We start from the raw sequence: 21,847 nt of genomic DNA, 5'->3' as shown, positions 1-21,847 counted from the left end.
GCTCCCCCTCGCGGCAGCTGCTTCCCTTCCTTCTTCTCCCTTCGGCTGCACAAAATGGCGGACCGGAACGTTCCGACAGCCGCCTTTATGTAGTGGTGGGCGGAGCCCGGGGGCCTTATGGCCCCGCCCACCTCGCGCGTTTTACGCCTATGGGAGCAAAGGCCGCGTCTACCTTCTAGCATAAGGCTGGTTGCCCCGCCCACTCCTCCGCAAATAAGGGCAAGGCCACGCCCACTTCTCCCCCCTCCCTGTTCCACCTCTTTTTTCATCTTTACCGTTTTTCCTCTCTGAGGTAAACAATATTTTCTTTCCCCTCCCCCACTCACCGTGAAGGGCTTTCCTGATTGGCTGAGGGGCCGCGGCGCAGAAAAGGAAGGAGGCGGGTTAAGATGATTGGCAGCTCGCAGAATACTTTCACACAAACGCGCATAAAAGAGAGAAAGGCGGAGCCATGCTGAAGAGGACTTCTCTAATTGGCCGAGGGAGATGATCTTGGCGATTCGATTGGCTGAGAAGGTGGCATTCTTGAAGTTAGTTGAAAATGAGAGAGAGATGGAGGGGGCAGCGTCTCGGTGAGGTGAGGTAAGTTGCGCATGCGCAGATGTGGAAGCGCGAGGGGGGGCTCTTATTACTATTCCCTCATAAATAAATGCCTCGTTATAGAATAATATAAAGTTATATTCATTAGGTAAATCAAATATAAATAAATATTAAGTATCCATAAACTCCTTCCTAGAAAACATTCTCCTCAGACGCTCATAAATTGCCTCAGCTGAAATACATAAAACGCATACTTTTGAAATAATCACACATGAACGCTGAGAAACCCATTCAGTCCACAGGATTTCCATAAAACAAATATTTCTCATGAAGAATAATTTTCCACAGATAATTTCTTAAAATGTGGATTCCCCCCCCTTTTCTCTTTACCTCATAGAATAGCTCCTCAAGGCACGAACAGAAAATCCTTCGTTTTATCCCCCTTTTATCACATTTTCTGTAACAGATTATGTTATATTATATTAGCTGATTAATATCCTACAGCCTTTTAAATGTATCTGTGGGCAGGGGGGAGTTATTGTTTCATTGTTTTGGTTTAATTATTCACTTGTGTTTTAACTTGTATTTTATTATGTGAACTGCCCTGGGGATCTCTTGATGAAGGCCGGTTAATGATGATGATGATGATGGTTGTATACAACTTAACAGCAAAATCCTAAACATGTTTAGTCAGAAGTAAGCTCCATTCATTTCAGTGGGTTTCCTCTTTGGAAGACTTCACTGGATGCAGCCCCAGTTACCTCGACCATGTATAGAATTATTTTATTATTATTATTAAATTCCCTGTGGTTACATTGAGAAACCCATATAGAACGCACACAACACACCCCAAACCTTTTTCAGATTTAAAAATCCCTTGACCCTTAACCGTACATTTATATTTATCAGCCATCAAACTAATTATTGCGGGGGGCAGGAAACACTCAGGTTGGTGTATCATGAAGACATTTAAACATTGCAAAATCATAAAATCATAACATACAAAAAAAAGGAAGAAAAAAAAGAAGGACCAACACTGAATTAAATAAAGGGTGCCTCCATACTGGTATGGGGTTGTTTTTTTCTTTGTGGCCGTATTCTGCCATCATTGTGCACATCAGTCATAGGAAATAAATCTTTCAAGTGTGGAGGCACCTAGGCTTTGGAACTCCCTGCCTCTTGATACCATGGGTGAGCTTTTTCTGGTGCCTGCTTGAATCACTTTTGGTTAGGCAGGGCCATCCAGACGTCAACATATTTTAATCTTTGGCCCCGTCTGCACTGCACATTTAAAAGCATTATCATACCACTTTAAACAGTCATGGCCTCCTCCCTCCGGCAAAGGATCCTGGGAACTATAGTTTGCTAAGGATTGCTCAACATCAAAAAAACTAGGATCATGGCCACTGGTCCCATCACCTCCTGGCAAACAGAAGGGGAAGAAATGGAGGCAGGGAGAGATTTTACTTTCTTGAGCTCCATGATCACTGCAGATGGTGACAGCAGCCACGAAATTAAAAGACGCCTGCTTCTTGGGAGAAAAGCAATGACAAACCTAGACAGCATCTTAAAAAGCAGAGACATCACCTTGCCGACAAAGGTCCGTATAGTTAAAGGTATGGTTTTGCCAGTAGTGATGTATGGAAGTGAGAGCTGGACCATCAAGAAGGCTGATGGCCGAAGAATGGATGCTTTTGAATTATGGTGCTGGAGGAGACTCTTGAGAGTCCCATGGACTGCAAGAAGATCAAACCTCTCCATTCTGAAGGAAATCAACCCTGAGTGCTCCCTGGAAGGACAGATCCTGAAGTTGAGGCTCCAAGACTTTGGCCACCTCATGAGAAGAGAAGACTCCCTGGAAAAGACCCTGATGTTGGGAAAGATGGAGGGCACAAGGAGAAGGGGACAACAGAGGACGAGATGGTGGGACAGTGTTCTCGAAGAGACCAACATGAGTTTGCGGGAGGCAGTGGAAAACAGGAGTGCCTGGCGTGCTCTGGTCCAGAGTCAGACACTACTCAACAACTAAACAACAACTAAACAACAACAAACTACTCAACAACTAAACAACAACAAGGATTGCTGAGAGTTGCCAGGCGACTCTCTATTTGCACAGAGCTATAGTTCCCAGAAGATTTAACTATCAATCCCTCTTCTTAGGAAAACTCCGGGAACTATAGCTCACCGAGGGGAATAAGGACCTCTTAAACACAATTTAGCTGCTTTATGTTGGGTCAGATCATTGACGCAGCTCATATCGTACATTATATTCCTTTATCATTCTCATTCCTTTTTCTCATATTTCCAGCCATGCCTGCGATTTCATTTGAGTATAATATTTTCTCAGATAGTCCAAAAAGGATCTCCACTCTTCCACAAACATTTTGTCTTTTAGGTCTCTTATTTTTGCCATCAATTTCACCATCTCCATACAGTACAATCGTTTTAACGTCCACTCCTCTTTTGTCGGAACTACTTTTTCTTTCCATTTCTGGCTGCAGTGGAAACATAAACAATTTAACCAAATTTTGGGACCTCTTCCCCTGTTATTCCCAAAAAGAATTGCTTCAGGCTTTTTTTGGGGGGGGGGGTGTGACTATTTCAAACATCTTCTTCAATTCATTGTTTATCATTTCCCAAAAGCCTGCCACTTTTTTACAAGTCCGCCGCAAATGAAAAAATGACCCTTCAGCGTTTCCAAAATTTACTTGATACAGTCTTGTACATCTTGGCCAGTTTATTCAGCTGCTTAATGCTGAGTCAGATTATTGGTGCATCTCATTCAGTATTTCCTACACTGGCTGGCAGCGGCTCCGCTTCGCAGGGAAGCTCAAAGTTTGAACTCAGGATTCCATGCCTACAAAAGAGATGCTCTACGGCTGAGTTATATGTGGAGTTGGCAAGTCTGGCAACAAAAATTAGAGACCAGGAGGAGTCAGTGTTAAGGGAGGAGTGGAAGCCTCTCATAGAATATTTGCAGAAATATAATAGATAAATTTGCAAGTAGGATTCAAACTGTGAACAGCAGTGAAAAACAATTTAGATATTAAGCTAAGTTGAAGAGGGCTGTTAAGTATGATATGCAGCAAGATACAGTGGTACCTCTGGATGCGAACGGGATCCGTTCCGGAGCCCCATTCGCATCCTGAAGCGAACGGAACCCATGTCTGCGTGGGTCGCGATTCGCCGCTTCCGCACATGCACGTGACGTCATTTTGAGCATCTGCGCATGCGCGAGCAGCGAAACCCGGAAGTAACGCTCTCTGTTACTTCCGGGTCGCCGCAGAGCGTAACCTGAAAATGCTCAGCCTAAAGCACATTTAACCCAAGGTATGACTGTAAGGAGAAATAAGGAAACCATGGGATGGAGGGTAAGTTCATATGTATTAGAAGGAATGGTATCAAATATGTACTAAGGGTTTGAAAAATTTAAAATAAAATATATATTCAATAATCGTACAACGAACCAGCCTATTGCTCAGCTACTTGATGGAGAAATGGAATAATTAAAAACCAGCATCAGTGCTTTCCGTACATGAACTGCCTAATGTGCCCATTTGGAAGAGAAGTGTTTAGGCACGCGGAATGCGAGCCCCGATGCATTCCTGACAAAGCGCATACAACGCAGGCATCTGCTTGCTTGGACAACGCATTTCCCGGAGACACTGTGGGTTGCAATAACAGGCCAGTGTGGCGCACTCAGTCCTTCATAATGTGGATCAGCTCCACTATAGCAGAGAGATTAAGTGGGATCAGCTAACTCTACAGGGCGTCCCTTCCTGGAAGAAGAAAAGAGAACAGGGCAAGGGAGAGATCTGCCCTCGAAACACGGAAGCACCATTCTGCCGGCCTGAGTACAGCTAATCCCTGTGATGCAAAACGAGCGGACGTTGAGATGTTATGAATGATCGTGACCAGTAAGGAAGTTAGCATCAAAAGGCGCACAGTGCGTAGCTAAACTCTGGAACTCCTTCCTACAGGAGACAGTGGGGCCACCAACTTCGATGACTTTAAGGAGATTTGGATGAATTCATGGAGGAGAGGATCTTTTTTTGGACTACAATTCCCATCATCCCTGACCACTGGGCATGCTACCTAGGGATGGGATTTGTAGTCCAAAATCTACAGGTTTGGGTGCGGACCATCCTTTGTCAACCTGGTGCCATCCAGATAGAATCATAGAATCATAGAATCATAGAGTTGGAAGAGACCACAAGGGCCATCGAGTCCAACCCCCTGCCAAGCAGGAAACACCATCAGAGCACTCCTGACATATGGTTGTCAAGCCTCTGCTTAAAGACCTCCAAAGAAGGAGACTCCACCACACTCCTTGGCAGCAAATTCCACTGTCGAACAGCTCTTACTGTCAGGAAGTTCTTCCTAATGTTTAGGTGGAATCTTCTTTCTTGTAGTTTGGATCCATTGCTCCGTGTCCGCTTCTCTGGAGCAGCAGAAAACAACCTTTCTCCCTCCTCTATGTGACATCCTTTTATATATTTGAACATGGCTATCATATCAGCCCTTAACCTCCTCTTCTCCAGGCTAAACATGCCCAGCTCCCTTAGCCGTTCCTCATAAGGCATCGTTTCCAGGCCTTTGACCATTTTGGTTGCCCTCCTCTGGACACGTTCCAGTTTGTCAGTGTCCTTCTTGAACTGTGGTGCCCAGAACTGGACACAGTACTCCAGGTGAGGTCTGATGTTTGGGCTGCAACTCCCATCTGGCGGTACCGGCACGGTCAGGCTCAATCTACCGTATTTTTCACTCTATAAGACACACCAGACCACAAGACACACCTAGTTTTTGGAGGAGGAAAACAAGAAAAAAAAAATTCTGAATCTCAGAAGCCAGAACAGCAAGAGGGATCGCTGCGCAGTGAAAGCAGCGATCCCTCTTGCTGTTCTGGCTTCTTGGATAGCTGTGCAGGCTGCATTCGCTCCATAAGACGCACACACATTTCCCCTTACTTTTTAGGAGGGAAAAAGTGAGTCTTATAGAGCAAAAATACAGTATATACACAGGTGAAAGCAATGCATCTTTGCAAAGAGTGGGGGTGGTGGGTGGGGAGAAATCTAGCTCCAGACTGGTGTGGTTTTTCTGTGGGTGGGCTCATTGTGCAGCAGAAACACAGTCTGCTGGATCCAGCCAACAGCCCATCAAGAAACAGAATTTTAGAAACAGAATTTAGTGTTGGAAGGGACTCTGAGGGTCATCTATTCCAACCCCCTGCAAGTTGTCCCATATGGGAATCAAACCTGCGACCTTGGTTCCAACCAGATGTATTTGGATCCTGTACTTTTAGAGTACAATGCTTATCTATAGATGTAAAAGAATATAGAGTTAAGTGTTATGCTATATAGTTACATTTGGAACTTTATAGTGTTTATAGCTTAATAGTATTATAAAGTACCGTATTTCTCCGTGTATAAGACTAGGTTTTTCCCTAAAAAATAATGTCAAAAATTAGGGGGCGTCTTATACACGGATAGTGCCAAGGGTGGACTGGCGATTGGTTGTTGCCACAAAAATAGGGGGCGTCTTATACATTGGGGTGACTTATAGACAGAAAATTACAGTATATAAGGTATCGTGTGCACGATGCATGTATATTTGCATATTGAAACAGGAACCCCAAAATACTTGTTTACCATTCCTGCCCATTGCTGCATCGAGGCTGGTATATGCAACCTCGCCCACACAATGATTTTCAGGGGTGGGACGTGTGACGGAAAAGTTTGTTTACTGAGCAGGTTGAGTCACTGAGTGTGTGGGGGTTTTTCCCTGCCAGTAAACAGTTAACTCACAATAATTACCAAAATGATTATGCATTCTTTATCAATCTTCTGAGAAAAATACAAAAACTTATGCAAAGCCAGAGACTTCCAAACTACCCAACCTAAGATAAACTTAGAATGCCTGATTTCAATGGATTTTTCAAGTGCTTAGCTCAGTCTGTTGTTTTCTTTATCTTTTTAGGTAAGTTCATGAAGATACCAACAAAAGGTAAGTTTGATGTTGTTCACAATACTAAGAGATGCTAGTGAAGTTGTAGATGGATATTAATAAGGTTGTAGACAGGGTGCCGGCGTTTTGCACCTGTTTCGCCCTGGCAGTCCAAGTAGCCCAATGGTTGCCATTCATTTGATTTGAACTGATTTTATAATGAATTGATTTTAGAATGCTGTATTATTTTACTGTTGTTAGCCGCTCTGAGCCTGGCTTCAGCTGGAGAGGGCGGGATATAAATTTATTTATTATTATTATTATTATTATTATTATTAATCAAGAGGCTGCTGTTCGCCCCCGGTGGGGCTCTTTTACTGGGGCTTGCAGGTAGCACTCTCCCAAGGTAGTTTTCTGGGCTTCTTCAGTGGTCTAATCTCAAAGCCTTGCTACGTATATTGATATTCAATTTCATAGAGAACACTATTTCTTGGCTTAAGTTTAAGAGACTGAGTTTAAGCACTTGGAAAATACATTGAACTCAGACATTCTAAGTTTCATCTTAGGTTGGGTAGTTTGCAAGTCTTTGTGGCTTTGCATAAGGTTTTGTATTTTTCTCAGGAGATTGATAAAGAATGCATAATTGTTTTGGTAATTATTGTGTGTATATTAGTCGCCAACGTGTTGCACGAGTCGTACTACAGCAAACGGTTAACTAGCAACAGCTCCTGATTGGCCACAGTTCCAAGGGCGGCAGCTGGAGTGGAGGGAGAAACAGTTTGAATGGAGGGAAGAGATTAATGGGTTCTGGGAGCTGGATTCTGCCAGGAGAGTTTGTTCTGACCGGGGGGGGGGGGAGTCCTAGGAGTGACGCGGTGGCTCGGGGCCCCGCGCTGCCTCGAACGGCAGTGTGGGGCTTGGATCCGCCAGGCGGACTCCGTGGGCACCTTGCCGCGGCGCCCCCCTGGGCGGATCACGCCGCTCCAGGTGCCAGAGCAGCTAGCTACACCCTGACAGCGAGAGAAAGTGGTGTTGCACATAGCTGTCAACTTACAGATTTGAAAATAAGGGACCAGCAGCCTTGAAAAATAAGGGACCAGCAGCCAAAATAAGGGACCTGCAGCCTCACCTGTTCCAGGCACTCCAGTCTTCCTGTCCTCCTGCAGTCTGGTCAAACTCATGCTGGTAGCTTCGAGAACACTGTCCAACCAACTTTGTAACCAGAGGTTCAACTGAATAGAATCTGAATCACTTGCACCACAAGGCCTATGCAGCCTCAACTTAAGATGGCTCCCCGGCCTGGCTTTGCACTGCAAAGTTTGCAGCAGCACGTGCAACAAAATGGCGTCCAGCATTCAAAAACCCCCTCAGCTTGCATTAACTAGCCACACACAAGGCATGCAAGCTCCACTCCCCAGTCGTTCTTAGACTTCTTATTGGGTGAGCAACGCAGCCAAGCAACACAGTTGGAGCCTCCCTCCTCCCTGGCCAGCAGGGAGGGAGGGAGAGGAGCTGCTTCCTTTGAAATTTAAGGGACATCATTTAAGGGATATTTAAGGGACATCCATCAATAAGGGACAGCAGCGGGACATGGCGCTGGAATAAGGGACTGTCCCTTCAAATAAGGGACACTTGACAGCTATGGTGTTGCACCATTGCAACATCAACAGAAGTCTCACATCCAGATCAAGGGAAGTCATAGTCCAACTTTGTTCTACCTTGATCAGACCACACCTGGAACACGATGTCCAGTTCTGGGCACCAGGAGGATGTTGACAAGCTGGAAGGTGTGTGGAGGAGGGAGACCAAGATGATCAAGGGCAGGGGTAGGCAAACTAAGGCCCGGGGGCCGGATTCAGCCCAATTGCCTTCTAAAGCCGGCTTGCGGATGGTCTGGAATCAGTGTGTTTTTACATGAGTAGAATGTTTCCTTTTATTTAAAATGCATCTCTGGGTTATTTGTGGGGCGTAGGAATTTGTTCATATTTCCCCCCCCCCCATATAGTCCGGCCCACCACATGGGTCTGAGGGACGGTGGACTGGCCCACGGCTGAAAAAGTTTGCTGACCCCTGATCAAGGGTCTGGAAACCAAGCCTGATGAGGAGCGCTTGAAGGAGCCGGGAATGTTTAGCCTGGAAAAGAGGAGATAGGAGAGCCGTCTTCAATATCTCAAGGGCTGTCACGTGGAAGGGAGCAAGCTTGTCTTCTCTGGAGAGTAGGACTTGAACCAGTGGCTTCAAGTTACAAGGATCCGAATCAACATCAGGAAAATATTTCTGATAATAAGAATAGAATAGAATTTATTATTTATACCCCACCCATCTGGCTGGGTTTCCCCAGCCACTTCTGGGTGGCTTCCAACAAAGTATTAAAATGCAGTAGTCTGTCAAACATTAAAAGCTTCCCTAAAGAGCTGTTTGAGAGGGGAACGGGCTCCCTTGGCAGGGGGTGGGCTCTCCTTCCTTGGAGGTTTAATAGCAGAGGTTCCTGCATTGCAGGGGGTTGAACTAGATGACTCTTGGAGTCCCTTCCAACTCTGTGATTCTATGAGATTCCCAGTCCTATCAGGAGATGTTGGGAACTGAACGTGGGACCTCAGCAAGTAGGTTGATGTTGATATTATTACCATTACTATTTCTATTGCAAGTGTGAGATCTAGAAACTTGATACGCTGCCTTATGCAGAATCAGACCTTGCATTAGTCCACGTTGCTCAGTATCATCTACACCAGGGGCTGGCAAGGTTTTCCTCGCCTGGGCTGGTTCACTCCCGCAGAGATCGCTCCGTTGGCCGGATCGCATCTGCGGCTGTCAGACACGATTTCTTGTGCCGCGGAAGCGAGTCCCCACTCTGCGCTGCACCGCTTTAGCGCAGTGCGCAGGGACTCGCCAAACACGCGGCTTGGTTCAGGGGCGGCTTGTGGGCTGTTTAAACGATCCCCGTGGGCTGCTTGTGGCCCGTGGGCCGCAGGTGGCCGACCCCTGATCTACACTGACCGGCAGCAGCTCTCCCAGTCCTACCTGGAGATGCTTGGGACTGAACCTGGGATCTTCTGCATGCAGAGCAGATGTCCTGCTGGGCTATGAATCTCCTGCTATTTTACTATATACTCTTCCCATATATCTTGGAGAGGATAACCAGGAGGAGAAAACATCTGTATTATAAGAAAAAAAACTGCTCCTTTTCCCTTATGGGGTATCCAAGAGCTCGTATAGAGTCAGTAGGAGAAAATAACAGAGGCCAACCAGAGAATATTGAGAAGCAAAGCAGCTAGTAAGACTGATCTTTATTAGACTGTTGCAACAGGGTCCTCAGTCCCCACATGCAGGAGGGAGGAGGAGCCCAGAACATTGGTGTGCAAGCTCTTATATAGACACTTGAAATTGCCCACCCTATAGCTCAAGACCACCCCCAAGGACATCATACATACATCACGGAAGGAGGTGGTCTCCAGCAGACATACATCACAAGAGGCGGTCTACAGCAGAAATCCTGTTTGCCAGGATATCTGTTGATGGTCACTGATTGCTTTACCTGGGCAGCCTGGCCATTCTTTGGTGATGGTAAATACTCTTAATTCCTGGATCTAGGTTATAGGTTCACCCTATTCATACATAAATACGCCCCTTAAAACAGGATTTGTAAGCAAAAAGACAATGGGAAAGCTTTCCCCATTTTCCTCCCTTACTGCAGAGCAATATTTGAGGTCACTGGGAGAATCAAAATGACCTCCGGACTGCTCTTCTGTACTATTTCAAATACATGGTTTATATACTTATGTATGTGTTTGCCACGTGCATTTATGAACATGTATTTTATATTTGGGGATGTGGGTGGTGCTGTGGGTTAAACCACAGAGCCTAGGACTTGCCAATCAGAAGGTCGGCGGTTCGAATCCCTGCGATGGGGTGAGCTCCCGTTGCTCGGTCCCTTCCCCTACCCACCTAGCAGTTCGAAAGCACATCAAAGTGCAAGTAGATAAATAGGTACCGCTCCAGCGGGAAGGTAAACGGCGTTTCTGTGCGCTCTTCTGGTTTGCCAGAAACGGCTTAGTCATGCTGGCCACATGACCCGGAAGCTGTACGCCGGCTCCCTCGGCCAATGAAGCGAGATGAGCGCCGCAACCTCAGAGTCGGTCACGACTGGACCTAGTGGTCAGGGGTCCCTTTACCGTTACCTATTTTATATTTGAGACCTTAGAATACTTATAACATTTCAACTCCCAACCGCCCCTGACCATTCCTGGTTGCATGGAGTTGGGGTACTGCAACCCCTGGAGGACCACGGGTGCGAATTCCCACCAATATCTTGCCTAAGGAAACCAAGGATTCCAACAGGTGAATCTGCCTTATTCCAAATCTCTCCCAGTACGATGCATTCCTCCAACCAGATTCCTGCATTGCAGGGGGTTGGACTAGATGGCCCCATGGTCCCTTTTGACAATAACGTTTCTGTGATTCTTTCCCATCAGGGAGCAGTTTTTTCAACCCAAAGGACACCGGCAGAGCAATGTCTGAGGCTCTTAACCTTTGTACATTCCAGCTGTGCCAGAGATACCTCTCAATCTCTCTCTCGCTATATCTAATACAGTATAGAGCTGTTTTGTTGGCACTCAAGATATCTAATATAGAGTTGTTTTCTTCGCAACTGAGACAGTGAGAATATATATATATATATATATATATATATATATATATTCAGTGCTTTTTTCTGGGGGGATAGAGGGGTACGCATAGCCCTAAACATTTTGTGAATCTTCATATTTTTGTCCATTTACTGTATTCCCCCCCCCCCCGATTTGAACTATAAAATGGTTATTTTCTTGAATCAAAATGAGAGTACCCCTAAACATTTTTTTAAAGAAAAAAGCACTGCATTTTTAAGCAGGAAAAGACAGGGCATCAAGGGAGAGACTATTTCTTTAAAAAATTAACTTTGCCTTCATTGATGGTTGGAAGAGGTATCTCTTATTTTACCCCCAAACTGACTTATAAATATTTTAAATAAATAAAATTGGAGTGGGTGGGAGGAATGCCAAGGAGAAAGGAAGCCAAAACGCTTTTAAAAAAAAAAACCTCTTCCCACCCCTAAAGAAACAAACCTCCTCCCATTTTTTGTCCTTTGGAGGAGCCTCAAAGTTGCTCTCTACTACCCAGCCTCAAACTCTGACCAGGAAATCAAAGTCACCTTCCACACCCCCCAAAACCCAGAACTGAAATTTCCCCAAGTCTTTGAAAAGTTAAGTGTTTTCAAAGCCACTCCCCGCTTTTCAAGCCAGGTGGGAGGGAGCAGAAGTAAACCTTCCCCCTCCCCTTCAAGCAGAGTTAATGCATAATTAAGTTTTTTAAAAATATTTATTTATTTATTTATTTATTTAAAGAAACTTACAACCACAATCATTCAAAATATTTCAAATTACAAGCACAATCGTTGTCAGCCAATTTACATTTATATCACATTCTTAATGATTTTCCAAATACCACCCTCTGCTTCCCTCCCCCCCCAATTCCCCCTTGTATTATAATTTCTTATTGTGTTAGCAGTCATTTATACTTAATAATCATATCCTTTATAATATCATCTTGTGCCCTTGCGAGTCTTTCCTTTTACGTATATATTAAAATTAATTTCCATATCCAATTTTTTTCATATATATCACTACACACTCCCACTCTCTATTAATTTTTTGCTTGGAGCACCCCCCTGATTGATGCCGTTAATTTTGCCATCTCCATAAATTCACAGATCTTAATTCTCCATTCTAATAATTCTGGCATTTTTCCTATTTTCCAGTTTTTTGCCACTAGTAATCTAGCCGCTGCAGTCATATAGAGCAGGCACGTCCAACAGGTAGATCGTGATCTATCAGTAGATCACTGGACGTCTGTGGTAAATCACTGGCTCTCCCCAAAGAAGCTCAACAACTTTGGCACCTCTAAAAAAAGCTCAACATTTTTGCCCTTCACCCCAAAAAAGGGGGTAGATCACTGCCAGTTTTTAACTCTTGAGTAGATCGCAGTCTCTTGGGAGTTGGCCACCCCTGATATAGAGGAATATATTCCTTTTGTCTTTGGGGATATCGTTGGTTATTAAGCCTAACAGATATGCTTCTGGCTTTTTGAGAATTGTGCTCTTAAATATTCTTTTCAGCTCTTCATGTATCATAGTCCAAAATTGTTTAATCACCTTACACCCCCACCACATATGGTACATTGTTCCCACCTCAGCATTACATCTCCAACAAAGGTTTGAATGTTTTTTATAGATCTTTGCCAATTTTACTGGGGTGAGGTACCAGCGATAACACATTTTCATTATATTTTCTTTTCTCAAATAACAAGCCGTAAAATTTATGTCAACACTCCATAATTTTTCCCACCTATCTAAATGTTTTGTCCTGCCCAGATCTTGTGACCACTTTATCGTTGTTTCTTTTATTACTTCATCTTTTAGTTCCCATTCAAGGAGTAGGTTTTTTTCCCCTATATAATTTTTTATTTGACTGCAATAGTTCACTTTGCAGTTTAGAAGTTTTTGGTTCAAAACCTGTTTTTTTTAATCTTGGTTAATTAAGATTTTTTTGGGGGGGTGAATTTCCTCCAGCTGCTTATGTCGCCATGCCTCCCCCCAGGCTGGTCCTGCCAAGCCACGCCCCTTATGCCCTGTCTCGGCCAATCAGCACGAGGTAAGGGGGAGGGGAGGGGCGAGCACTGGCATTCGTGAGAGTTTTGGCCACCTGTGCCAATCCAGGTGAGCCATTGTGAAAGGAGGCGGGGAGAAGACAATAGGTTGTGAAGGGGGGCGGTGGAATGTGGGTAGAGGCAGGGCGGGGTTTAGTGGTGAGTGGTCCAGCCCACTGGGCGGGGCAAGGCAGAGCTGGGAGGAGCCTCTGGCTTGACTGTTTTCACTCTGGCTTGCCAAATACCCAAAGGGGAAACTCCCAAGCAGTACCCAAGCTCCCAATAGATTTAGGAATGAGGACTGGAATTTCAATAGAAACACAACCCATCACTCCACATTAAGGAGGACTGAGAACTAATACAAGGTTGTTACTTATAAGGACCAGCGCTCTCTGCCCAGCCCAGAGGAGGAGGCGGGAGCCGTCAATGTTTGTTCTGACAGCTTGGAGGCTGCTGGAGATGCGAAGCAGGTAGCGGTTTGAGTTCGGATTCTGAGAGGTGTCCAGCAGGGCTCGTAGGGCAATTGCAGTGGCTTGGAAGGGCAGGAGGTAAAGACAAATACAGTCAAGTGGTGATACAATTGAATGAGTGGTTTATCCAGTCATTTAAAAAAAAAGATATTTCTCTTAGGTTGTTTTTGGTTCAGTATTTATCTTGTAAGTTATCTGTTTGCATGCATTTCCAAGTGAACAAGGAGGAGTACCCCTCCTGCGGGCCGGGGACCCCACAGCAGCCCTCCATCGCCAATCAAAGCATGGAAGTGCAAAAAAAAGAAGAAACCTCTTCGATGGTCAGATGAGCAGGACCAGCACTCTGCCCAGCCTAGAGAAGGAGGCAGGAGCCATCAATGTTTGCTCTGACAGCATGGAGGCTGCTGGAGATGCGAAACAGGTAGGGTGCGATGTGAGTTCGGATTCTGGGAGGTGCCCAGCAGGGCTCGTAGCACAATGGCATTGAAGGGCAGGAAGTCTCACGTTTGATTCCCCAGGATCTCTAGTTAAAGGGATCAGGTAAGGACTCTCTTAACTTCAGACCCTGGAGAGCCACGGCCAATCAGAGTAGGCATAGCTGGTCTAGATGGACAATAGGTGTTGACCTAGAACAAGGCGCCTACGTGTGTACATACGTGTTGCAGCAGAGTGCCGGTCACTAATCACAAAGTTCAAAGACGGAGTTTACAAAAACATGATCTCCACAGACCTGTGGAGTGTCAGGCCTAATGAGCAGAGCAGCTTATTCCTCCGTCCTACTCCGTTAAAATCAGCTGCCGAGGCTGAAAGTCCACTGCCCCCCAGAGCTTTTTCTCAAGCAATCGGAGTCTGAACCTGCGTGCAGTCAACCTCTGCTCTGCCCTTTTCATGCCTCTCCTTATTCTGGGAGACAGGAGGGAGGCAAGCTTGTCGTAGCATGAGGGGGAGACAATGCATGATGGGTGAAGGGTGGGCTGGTGGGCGCTGGCTGCTTCCCTCAAGGAGGCAGGGATGAGTGCAGGGTGGGTGGGCAATGCCGATCCTGCCTTCTCCCTCTCTCTCCCTCCACCCCGCAGAGGCAATGCTGTTGCTGGTCTTGATCCTACCTTCCCTTGTCAGAGACCCAGCTCCTTCTTACCTCCATCTTCTTTCTCCTCCCCATCACATCTCTCTCTCTCTCCAAACCAGCTGGGGTGGGGAGCTCTTTCATGCCTGGCTTTGGAGTCATTGTCTTTCTGGCTATTGAGGAACGTGCTGTGCTTGGGCTGCCTTGGGCCCACGATCAACCAAGATCAACCCCCTGATCGACTGATCAATCAGGATTGGTGGGTTGGACGTGTCTGATACAGAAATTACAGTTTGGGTAACAAACGCCTTTTAAAAAACAGGAGGAGGAGCATCCTTCAAAGACGGTGCCTGGAGTGAGAGGCCCGTTAGGCCAGGTGTGATTTCCTTGCACATCAGTGGGAATGTGCCCAGTTGAGGGTCCCACACTTTAAAGAAGGATAGGGAGAAACTGGAATGGGTGGGGAACAATCCGATGAGGAAAGGTCGGAAGGGAGAGGATATGTTAACCTGACCTGGGTAAAAGATGCCCGCTTGCAGGCAGAAGTTCCCTCCCCTCTTCCTAGCGCTGCTCAGAGCTTTTCCCTCTTCCTCCGCAGTTCCCCGAAATAGATATTGGCGACTCTGAGGTTGTGTGCAGGAGGACCCCAAATGGGAAGAATCCCCTCGCCCCCCAGAGAGACGCAGGCCCGGACAGCCCCCTGAGCTTAGACTACGAAGCCTACGAGAGCGACACCTTGGGGGGCTCTGGACACCTCAAGGGGGTACGTGGCAAGTCTCTGGTTGCCAATATCCAGTTGAAATATCTGGCTATACAATGTGAGAAAAATGAGGCTGGACTAGGCAGATCTTTCCTATGAGTTATTTAGGAAATAGAGACCCTCTGAGGACATCTTGGCCTGCTCTGTCCTTCAAACTTCTTCACGTTGCTATTTTTGCATTGTTTTTGTCCCACAGCTTCAGGATAAGGAAGAGGAGTCCTTCCAGGACCCCTCTGGCATCACCCCGGAAGATATTAGCAGACAAGGCATCACCCCGGAAGATATTAGCAGACAAGGGCCACCCCACAATAATTCGGCCAGGGATGCTGTGGAGGGGCTGTGACTTCCACCTGGAGGCAACACAGAAGAACACCTGCAGCCAAGAGTGAATAACGCCAGAAGTGCATAGGGATTCAGTCCTAGGAACTGCCTACCACTAGAAGTGGTGAGTGGGCAGGCTTGGGTGGCCTTAAAAGGGGCGGAAGACGCTCATAAGTTGGAGGCTGTGGCCCCTTAACTAGGGTTGCTATATTTCAAGAAGGGAAAAAACGGACACCCATGCCAATGGTGCCCCTAGTCCGGAATCCTGTTCTCACTGTGTCCAGCCAGATGCCCAAAGGGGGAACCCCCAAGCAGGATCCAAGCTCCCAATACGGTTAGGAATAAGGACTGAAATTTAAATAGAAACACAACCCATCGCTCCACATTAAGGAGGACTGAGAACTAATACAAGGTTGTTACTTATTAGATCAAAAAAAGGAGAATGATTTCATTTCTTGCTTAACAATTATGGTTTCCACCCATCCACAAATAAATAGAGAGATGTGGTTGTGCATGCCCCAATCTCCCAGGGTTCCAGGTGCTTACGTAGGTTCGGTTTCTTTGGACTGAAGGTCAGCGGAGACTGTGGTGTCTTCAGGGTACATGGTTTTATTTGCACAAGTACAACCTGAAACCTCTGGGTGCTTCCAGGACAAAGAGGGTGGGGGCCTCAGGCTGGGCAGGAAGAGTATCCCTCTCGCAGAGGGGCAGGGACCCCACAACAGCCCTCTGTCACCTCTGCCACCGGCCAATGGGAGCAGGAGGTGTCCCCAGAAGAGGAAGCATGGAGGGGACTCAGAGAAGGAGCATGAGCAGGCCACAGCAGTGGAGCTGCAGCCGTGGCTGCAAAACCAGTGCTCTCTGCCCCCCAGCCCAGAGGAGGAGGCAGGAGCCCTCAATGTGTGCTGCAATATCAAGGAGGCAATGGTAATGGCTTGGAAGGGCAGGAGGTAAACAAAAATACAGTCTAGTGGTGATACAATTGAGTGAGTGGTTTTTTTAAAAAAAAGATATTTCTCTTAGGTTGCTTTTGGTTCAGTATTTATTTTGTAAGTTGTCTGTTTGTATGTGTTTCCAGGTGGACAGGAAGAATACCCCTCCTGCAGATGGGCAGGGACCCCACAGCAGCCCTCCGCCACCGCCACCAGTGGCCAATGTGAGCAAGAAGCGTACCCAGAAGAAGAAGCACCAAGGATGCTCAGAGAAGGAGAAGACCGCAGTAGGGGAACTGAAGTCACAGCTGCAAAACCAGCCCTCTCTGCCCAGCCTAGAGAAGGAGGCGGGAGCTGTCAATGTTTGTTCTTACAGCATGGAGGCTGCTGGAGATGCGCAACAGGTAGGGTGCGATGGGAGTTTGGATTCTGGGAGGTGCCCAGCAGGGCTCGTAGCGCAATGGCATTGAAGGGCAGGAGGTCTCACGTTTGATTCCCCAGGATCTCTAGTTAAAGGGATCAGGAAAGGACTCTCTTAACTTCAGACCCTGGAGAGCCATGGCCAATCAGAGTAGGCATAGCTGGTCTAGATGGACAATAGGTGTTGAACCAGAACAAGGCGCCTACGTATATACATATGTGTTGCAGCAGAGTGCCGGTCAGTAATCACACAGTTCAAAGACGGAGTTAACTCTTTATTAGCAAAAAACACAATCTCCACAGACCTGTGGAGTGTCAGGCCTAGAGCAGCTTATTCCTCCGTCTTACTCCGTGAAAATCAGCTGCCGAGGCTGAAAGTCCACTGCCCCCCAGGGCTTTTTCTCAAGCAATTGGAGTCTGCACCTGCGTGCAGTCAACCTCTGCTCCGCCCTTTTCATGCCTCTCCTTATTCTGGGAGACAGGAGGGAGGCAAGCTTGTTGCAGCATGAGGGAGAGACAATCGCGAGTCTTCCCCAGCCGGACTCATCTCTGCCTCTTGGCCTCCCTCATCCCACTCTCCCACTGCAGCTTCTGCCTCTATTGTGGATTTCTCTCTGCCACAGACTCTCCCCGCTCACTAAGCCCTGTTACCTCTCCAGCTTAAGACACCTCCTCTTCCCAGTCTTCTCCCTCTGACTACTGGCTGCCGTCCCACCCCCACTCCCTGGGCTCTGATTTTTCTTCTCTTTGGCATTCCCCAGCTGGTCCCCCCAATTAATTAATTAATTCGTAATGATCATGGCAGTTTCCCAGAATCTGGATGTGACTTGTTTGCTTTTCTCGCAGATCGGGCTAGAGACGGAAAGCGGAATAAAGAGTCCCCAGCGGGAGTCATCTGCTCGGAGCCGCACCTCAGTCAAGGAGACTCCCGGCACTCCATCAGAGCCCCACACGACCCCTCACACCTCAGTCTCTGTTCCCTCGTCTCCTAGGTCCGGAAGGTCTTCAGGAAAGCACCGCCCCATCGGCATTGGTGCAACCCAGCCAGCAGTGGGGCGCAAGTGGGGAGCAGGCCTCTGGCCAGGTGGCTGAGACGGTGGATTGGCCAGCACCGCAGTTGCGTCCACCCACAGCCAATGTGTCCCTGGCATGTCGTTGCTTCCAGGAGGAACTGGCCGGCCTGTATATCAAAAAAGGAGATATAAGCAGCAGCAGCACCACCACCACCCAGGAACCTGCAGAAAGGAGTTGTGAAGCACGATCGGTCACACATGGGTTTTCATTGTTTAATGTAGAAATTACCGTATTGGCCCGAATATAAGACACACTTTCCCCCCCAAATTCTGCCCGGGAAAAGTTAAAAGTGTGGCTTATATTTGCGACCTTACAAAAATTGGCCTTGCCTTCCAAGCCCAGAATGGAGAGCGCCCTATCACCCCGCCCAGGATGCTGCCACAAGGGCCATTGGGTGTGCGGGACAATGGCACCCCTCCCGACCGCGGCTCTCAAGCCGCTGAAAGAAGTGGGAGGGTAGCCGGCCAATACTGGCCAATACAATACAGCCTTTTAAAAAACAGAGGAGGGGCTTTACTGATGGTGCCTTTACTGAGGTGCAACTCCGAGCAGATGACCTCCACTGCGGACTCTTTTTCCAACTTTGTCTCTATATCTAATTTTTTAATTAAGTTTTTGAAAAAAATTATATATATGAAACAAAACCATTTCAGTTGCAGAGGGGGTGAGCTGCACCACCTTGCCCCTTGCCCCTTCTTTTCGGCAGCTTGGGAGCCGCGGATGGGACGGGGACCATAGCTGTCTGTTGGTAACAAATGCCTTTTAAAAAACAGAGGAGGAGCTGCATGCTTCAAAGACGGTGCCTGGAATGAGAGGCCTGTTAGGCCAGGTGTGATTTCCTTAAACTTCAGTGGGAATGTGCCCAGTTGAGGGTGCCACACTTTAAAGGAGGATAGGGACAAACTGGAACGGGTGGGGCACAGTCTAGGTTGGAAGGGAGTGGACATGTTTAGCCTGGCCAGGGTAAAAGATGCCCCGCTTGCAGACAGAAGTCCTCTGCCCAACCCACCCCCAACCAGGTTGCCAGGGTGCCCAATTGGTGGTGCCCCCAGACAGGGCCTCTTTGGTGGCGGCTTCCTGTTTGTGAACCACCCTCACTCATGAGGTGCATCCATCTCCCTCGCTATTAGTTTCCAGGAGAAATTTAAAAGCATCCTTGTTTAAACCAGGCATTTGGTAGCGTAAAGCCCAGTCCCTGGTACGACCCCCTTGTGCCTGGCCTGCTCCTGCTCCGAGCCCCCTTGGTGCTCCCTCTTCTGGAGACAGTTCCCGCTTGTGTTGGCCACTGGTGCCAGAGGGCTGCCGTGGGGTCCCTGCCCATCTGCGGGAGGGGTAATCTTCCTGTCCACCTGGAAACACATACAGACAGCTTACAAAATAAATACTGAACCAAAAGCAACCTAAGAAATACCTTTTTTTTAAAAAAAAACCACTCATTCAATTGTATCACCACTAGACTGTATTTTTGTTTACCTCCTGCCCTTCCAAGCCACTACTATGAGCCCTGCTGGGCACCTCCCTGAATCCGAACTCTCTTTGTCCTGGAGGCACCCGGAGAGCTAGTGACAGGGGAACTAGAGCAGGGGAACTCGAGTCTCCAGCTAGAGCAAGTCGAGCCAGAAGAACTCTGCTGTGCATCAAAGCTCATTTCATGCCTCACGTTCTTTCCTGCCCCGTGAATGGCCTGTGCTCACCTGACAGCTCCTTGACAGGTGTCTTGGCCAGAGGAGGAGCCCTCAAGGAAAAGCAGGCCAGAGACTGCAGTGCCACAGATTGCTCCAAGCGAGCAACTTGCTCCCGGAAGGACTGAGGCCCTTTCATACGCTGCTTCTGGTCCACCCCACCTGGGCTCCACCCCTGCCGCTGTCAAACAGCTGCAGACTTGTATGGAGTGACCCTTGGGGATTTTTGTAGCCGCAACTCACTGGAACTCCCAAGCCAAAAGGAAGGGGAGGGGACCCGCTGATTACTTTGAGAGGTTGGAACGTAAACAATCCAGTTTTCAAACAGGTCTCCCAGTTCCTCCTAGAAACGGGACATGCCAGAGTCATGTTGGTGGCCGTCTTGGGTCACCACCAACTGGGCACCCTGGCAGCCTTGTGTTAACCTTGTGGACTGGGGGGGTAGCATGGGTGGAGGACTTCTGCCTGCAAGCGGGGCATCTTTTACCCCGGCCAGGCTAAACATGTCCACTCCCTTCCAACCTAGACTGTTCCCCACCTGTTCCAGTTTGTCCCTACCCTCCTTTAAAGTGTGGGACCCTAAACTGGGCACATTCCCTCTGATGTTCAAGGAAATCACACCTGGCCTAACGGGCCTCTCATTCCAGGCACCGTCTTCGAAGCATGCAGCTCCTCCTCTGTTTTTTAAAAGGCATTTGTTACCCAAACTGTAAATTCTATATTAAACAATTGATAAGGAAAAATCCTGGGGTATGGATTTACTCCTCTGCCCAGCTCGTCGGGGTGCCACTCCCCACGAGTCCCTCTGGTCAGCAAAAGAATTTTGGAGATTATTTGATTCTGTATTGGATAGTCAGAGGAAACCATACGGTACATGGTATCCGCTTATTGCTACAATTTTATGGACTGCTTTTCTGAACCTCTTTGCTGTTGTGTATGTATGGTGCCTGTGTCATTGTCAATTGTCCTGGCCTTAGTTTGAGGCTGTGGTGGGGTCTTGGGATTTTTGCCCCATTCCTGGTTTTAACACAATGAAAACAAATGTGTGACTGATCATTGTCCTGGGTGGTGATGCTGCTGCTAATTGCTTTTAGGAGTTGTTAGCTGGTTTTAGAATAATTTTAATTTGGTGGCTTTTGTTTTGTTTTGAAGTTTCAATTATATTGTATATGGTGTTCTTTTCTTTTTTTCATTCCCTTTTTCACATCATATTTTACCTGTACACTTAAAATTATAAATACACATTGATTTTTATCTTCAATAAAGAATATAGAAATATATAGACTGAACTATAACAATCTGGTAATGCTTATACGTTATTTTTCCAGTGGGTTTTTCTTTTGATATTGTATTTGGATGTTATTTTTCTTTTCTTACCCTCCTTTTTCACATCTTTTTTTACCGTGTGCACTTACAATTACATACACATTATTTTCATCTTCCAATAAAGTATATAAAAGAAAAAAATAAATAAATTGATAAGAAATAAATAATGGCCTGTATCCCTACAGAGCCATTTGCTCTCTCCAGGGAGAGGTGAGATCCTGCACTTTTTGCAAACTGATAAATCCAGCCTTCTAAAACTATCTAAGCAAGCCAAGTGATCTGGTCAATAAATAACAAAACTGCAGCCTGCTGTTTACATATTTATTCGTGTTTTTTTTCGCCCTGTAGGGTGGAGTTCATTTCGACATTTCTACTGGCTGCCTGGGTTTTCTTTGCGGGGGGGTGGGGAATTGCCTCGGTTGACAGCGGTTTTCCGTTTCACCTCTCGTCGTGGAGGCACACTTTGGCTCTACAAAACATCTGTTAAAAAAACAAGAACGAGCAAACTTTCCTCTGGACCGTTTTATTTTTCTTTTGAACCTTTAAAGTTTCAAGACTGGGAGCCACACACAGGCAAGAGGCATCGCCCAGGTGACCTGCGGCTGGCAAGTTTCGCTGGTGGAGGGTTTCAA

The 21,847-nt window shown here is 47.0% G+C and overlaps 1 protein-coding gene across 1 annotated transcript; it reads left to right on the top strand.

The window, feature by feature from the left end:
* The first annotated feature begins 4,001 nt into the window (after positions 1 to 4,001).
* On the top strand, positions 4,002 to 21,519 carry LOC308467437 (uncharacterized protein). The gene is made up of 5 exons (XM_080989181.1): positions 4,002 to 4,457; positions 13,851 to 14,055; positions 15,299 to 15,463; positions 16,860 to 17,117; positions 17,980 to 21,519. Exons 1-5 carry the CDS (start codon positions 4,441 to 4,443, stop codon positions 18,223 to 18,225), a joined length of 891 nt encoding a protein of 296 aa, XP_080845307.1. The 5' UTR covers positions 4,002 to 4,440; the 3' UTR covers positions 18,226 to 21,519.
* The last annotated feature ends 328 nt before the right edge of the window (positions 21,520 to 21,847 follow it).

This window comes from Podarcis pityusensis (assembly GCF_964106645.2).
Source record: "Podarcis pityusensis genome assembly, chromosome: 18".
Lineage (NCBI taxonomy): Eukaryota > Metazoa > Chordata > Lepidosauria > Squamata > Lacertidae > Podarcis > Podarcis pityusensis.
The sequence above is the reverse complement of the archived record's forward strand: the minus strand, read 5'-3'. Positions and strand labels throughout refer to the sequence as shown.